This window comes from Calliphora vicina, chromosome 1, assembly GCF_958450345.1.
Source record: "Calliphora vicina chromosome 1, idCalVici1.1, whole genome shotgun sequence".
Classification (NCBI taxonomy): domain Eukaryota; kingdom Metazoa; phylum Arthropoda; class Insecta; order Diptera; family Calliphoridae; genus Calliphora; species Calliphora vicina.
In genome coordinates, this window is record NC_088780.1 from 119,258,720 (window position 1) to 119,262,951 (window position 4,232).

The window sequence follows — 4,232 nt, forward strand, 5'->3', positions numbered from 1 at the left end:
CTGAACAAGTTCTGCCGTTTTCAATTTTTCATGAATTTTTTAAAACATTTATTTATTTTTTGCTTCAATTTGTTATTATAACTCCGAAACTACTGAACCGATTAAAACGCAATATATATATGTATAAACGGATTAAAGGTTAATTTTAACTTTTCTAAGTTTACTTCAATAATACCCTCTTTGGAGTTATCATAAATTATGTGGAGAAACATCTAAAAAAATTCTCAATTTTTGAAAAAAAAATAAAAAAAAAAATCTATCCACAGAATTAAAAAATTTTACCATTTTTGTACTTAGGTAACCATGATGCATCAAACCTATATAGTGATTAACGAGGCCTTTTTTTGCTGTTGACCTATGTAATCAGCTGTGTTCGTAACTTCAAAACTATGTATCTGAAATAAGGCAGTTATTATGAAACAAGTGCATGATTTATCTCCAATTTGTGCTGTAGGGTAGCTTTACTCATGCTATTAAATATTTCTTACACATAGAGACGATACGTCATTGTCAAAAACTTAAGTCTGTTGTCAAAAACCTAACTCTTGCAACAATAAAATACATGCTAGTCAATGTATTTTATTGTTGTATCAGACATATCATTTTTTGTTTGTCTCGTCTCTATGTATAATTCTCTATGATTTCTTATTTAAATAAAAATAAAACTGATAAATTGTGTTAAATAAAACAACTTTTTATTTATCAAAAACCTACATACACCAGATATCTAATCTTAAATACATTAAATCTTAAATAAAAAAAAAGATAAATTTCACAAAACAAAAAAATCACAGCAATTATTAAACAGTCAGTTTCATTAAAACCTGCAGACCAGTAACAATAGCAAGTAAAACATAAATTTCAATAAAACCATGTTTAAATTTTGCACTTTATGTTTCGTTTTAAATGCGGTAAATTTAGATAAAATTTCTAAAATTACCAAAAAAATTATAATTGTTTTGTGCGTTTGTTTTTTCAGTTAATTGTACCCACGGTACTTAGTCAAAATAATAACGGCTCACCTGATTTAACATTAGAAATCGATGCGGAAATACAAGAGGCTTTTAAATTCTCAAATGTGGTTAGTTTAGCCATAGAAGAATATATACGTGAGGCTTTACCGCTTGAAGCAAAACCGGAAGGCGAGAAAGTGCTACAAAACGTTAAAGAGGGTCTGACAACTTGTGAGTCATTCGTGCAAACAACCCTCGATATATGGCAGTATAAAGTGTGTAGTTCATCGCTGTTACGTGATGGCATGGCCGCTTTAGGAGCATTGCAGGCCAAATATAGGCCATATACATCGGGAGCATCGAGAATGGGATTATTTTGGTAGTGAATACCATTATTGAATAGAAATTTTTTTATACATATTATATTAAAGTTGGTCAATTTGTATGGATAAAAAAATGCACCAAGCGGTTATCAAAAATTTTAATATAAAAAGTTTAGCGATTTTAAACTGATTTCTGAGCAATTATTTTAATTTTACCTAATAAAGTCTATAAATGTGAATTGGGAATGAATTCTTACCATTTTCTACAGACTTTCTGTTTTTATCATAGGTATAACTTGCGCAAAATGTTATGGTATTTTCTTCTATATATAAAAGAAAATAGGAAAAATAAAAGAAAATAGGAAAACGTTTTTGAAAAACGTTTCAGAAAGAGATTCAAAGTCGATCGGTAAACTTTTAGATGGGTGTTAGACTAATATTTTTGGGCGTTACAAACATCAGCACAAACGCATGAAACCCTTCCTACAATGATTCTGTAGGGTATAACATTAACCTAAATTTAAAACACAAACTTAAATTAATATCACAGCTAAAATAATTCCACTCTATAACTATATTGTTAATGTTACAAATACTCGTTTAATAACACAGGGCAACAAAATAGAACAAATTTTAGAAGCTTTAAACCACTGCATAATTTTGATGTATTGTGGTTCCAGTAGTACAAATATGGTCGAAATTTAAAATTGTGATTTTTTTTAGACGTTTCTCCACATAGTTTATAATAACTCAAAATGGATTGATCCGATATTATTAAAATTAACTTAGAAAAGCTTAAATTTATACAACCTTTAATCCGTTTATATATTTCGTTTTAATGAACTCAGTTGTTTCGGAGTTATAATAACAAAAATTGAAGCAAAAAATATATTTTTTATGTGAAAATAGCAAATTTTTGTGTTTTATAAAACTGATGAAAAACGGCAGAAATTATTACGTTTATTGCTTTATCGCAAACCCACATATAATAGCACAAAAATGAGATATCGATCATGAAAATTTATTGATTCTTTTGGAATTTATTCAGAATTAAGTGAATTCGCTCATTTTCACAAAATTTTACTTTTTTGTTTGATACATACATACACAAAATTTAGTAGTTAATGTTCTTCATTCGATTGATTGAATTTTGAAAACATTTTTCCCATCACATAAAATTTTGTGAAAATCAGCGAATTCACTTAATTCTGAATAATTTCGAAAAGAATCCATTGATATTTATGACCAATATCTCATTTTGTTCCTATTTCATGTGGCTTTGCGATAAAGTAATAAATCTGAACCATTTCTGCCGTTTTCGATTTTTCATGATTTTTTAAAACATACTAAACATTGCTATTTTCACTCCGAAACTACTGAGCCGATTAAAACGCAATATATATGTGGAAATTTTTACATAGCATGGGAAAAATGTTTTCAAAATTCAATTAATCGAAAGAAGAACATTAACTACTCAATTTTATGTACATATGTATATCAAACAAAAAAAGTAAAATTTTGTGAAAATGGGCGAATTCGCTTATTTGTGAATAATAGATTTTTATGTTCGATATCTCATTTTGTTGCAATTATATGCGGCTTTACGAAAATTTAACAAACCTAAACAAATTCTGCCGTTTGTGTTTTTAAAAACACAAAAATTAGCTAGTTTCACGTAAAAAATATATATTTATACCCTACACCACCATAGTGGGGAGGGTATTATGCGTTTGTGCAGATGTTTGTAACGCCCAAAAACATTTTTCTTTTAAAATTTCAATAATTTATATTTTTGAGTGATATTCGGAAGTGGGCCTTATGGGCTATGACCAATTATGGACCGATCACAATGAAATTAGGTCGTGTGATTTATGTCTATATTAAAGTTAACTATGTTGAATTTTGTGTGTATACCAACATTTTTAAGCGATTTATGCACGTTAAAGTGATTTTCGGAAGCGGGTCTATATGGGAGCTATGACTAATTATGGACCGATCGTAACAAAATTTGGTGACATGAATTTTGTATATATAAAACTTATTTGGAGCGGAATTTGTGGAGATAAATATATAAATTAAACATTTATGACCGATAAAGTCCAAGTTCGGGAGGACATTTGTATGGGGGCTAGGTGAAATAATGGACCGATTTCAGCCAGTTTCAATAGGCTTGGTCCTTGAGCCGAAAAAATGATATGTATCAAATTTCGTTACAAACATCTGCACAAACGCATTATACCCTCCCCACTATGGTGGTGTAGGGTATAAAAATAAAAAAAAATCTATCCATAGAATTAAAAAAGTTTATAATTTTTGTACTTATGTAACCATAATGCATCAAATCTATATAGGGGTTAGTGAAACCTGTTTTTGCTTTTGACCTGTGTTATCACTAAAACTTTAAAGCAGATTTGAAACACAAAGAAATATTGCCAAAAAATTAGTACGCATATAAAAAAAACAACACATGTAAATAGTACTATTTTCTAAAACAGCCCCTTAAAAAATCAATAAAATTGTTTGCGCAAAGTAAACAATTACCACAAAAGCCGCACGTGCAATTACATCTTCCCCCAACAGAACAATAATTTATTTATGCAAATGAAATGACCAATAATGGTAAAATGCAATAAAAATCATGAAACATTATGGTTGAAATCAACAAAAAGCCAACACAAACACAAATCAATCAATATAAATTTTCTATGCATGCGATTTATGGCTGGAAATTTCGACAGAAAAGCATTCAAATTATTTCAATGAATTCATCAGGGCAAGCGTATAAATTTAATGACAATGATACAAAATTTATGCTAATCGCCCATAATCGCTAAATTTGGGGTAGGGGATAAACAAAATATAGAAATAGAAATTTTAGTAAGTATCGCTATGTGTGGCAACAAAGTTTAACATATTTTGAAAAAAATAAAATTCTACAAGTATCGAAAGAATTGAA

General features: G+C 28.9%; 1 protein-coding gene across 1 annotated transcript; it reads left to right on the top strand.

The window, feature by feature from the left end:
• Positions 1 to 792: 792 nt before the first annotated feature.
• On the top strand, positions 793 to 1,522 carry LOC135956273 (uncharacterized). The gene is made up of 2 exons (XM_065506708.1): positions 793 to 911; positions 980 to 1,522. The coding sequence occupies exons 1-2, from the start codon at positions 873 to 875 to the stop codon at positions 1,334 to 1,336; spliced, it is 396 nt and encodes a 131-aa protein (XP_065362780.1). The 5' UTR covers positions 793 to 872; the 3' UTR covers positions 1,337 to 1,522.
• Positions 1,523 to 4,232: the final 2,710 nt, after the last annotated feature.

Coding starts and splice junctions, on each gene's coding strand:
- LOC135956273 (XM_065506708.1), top strand. CDS start 873: ATGTTTAAATTTTGCACTTTATGTTTCGTTTTAAATGCG. Junction 912..979: donor TATGTTTCGTTTTAAATGCG/GTAAATTTAGAT, acceptor TTGTTTTTTCAG/TTAATTGTACCCACGGTACT.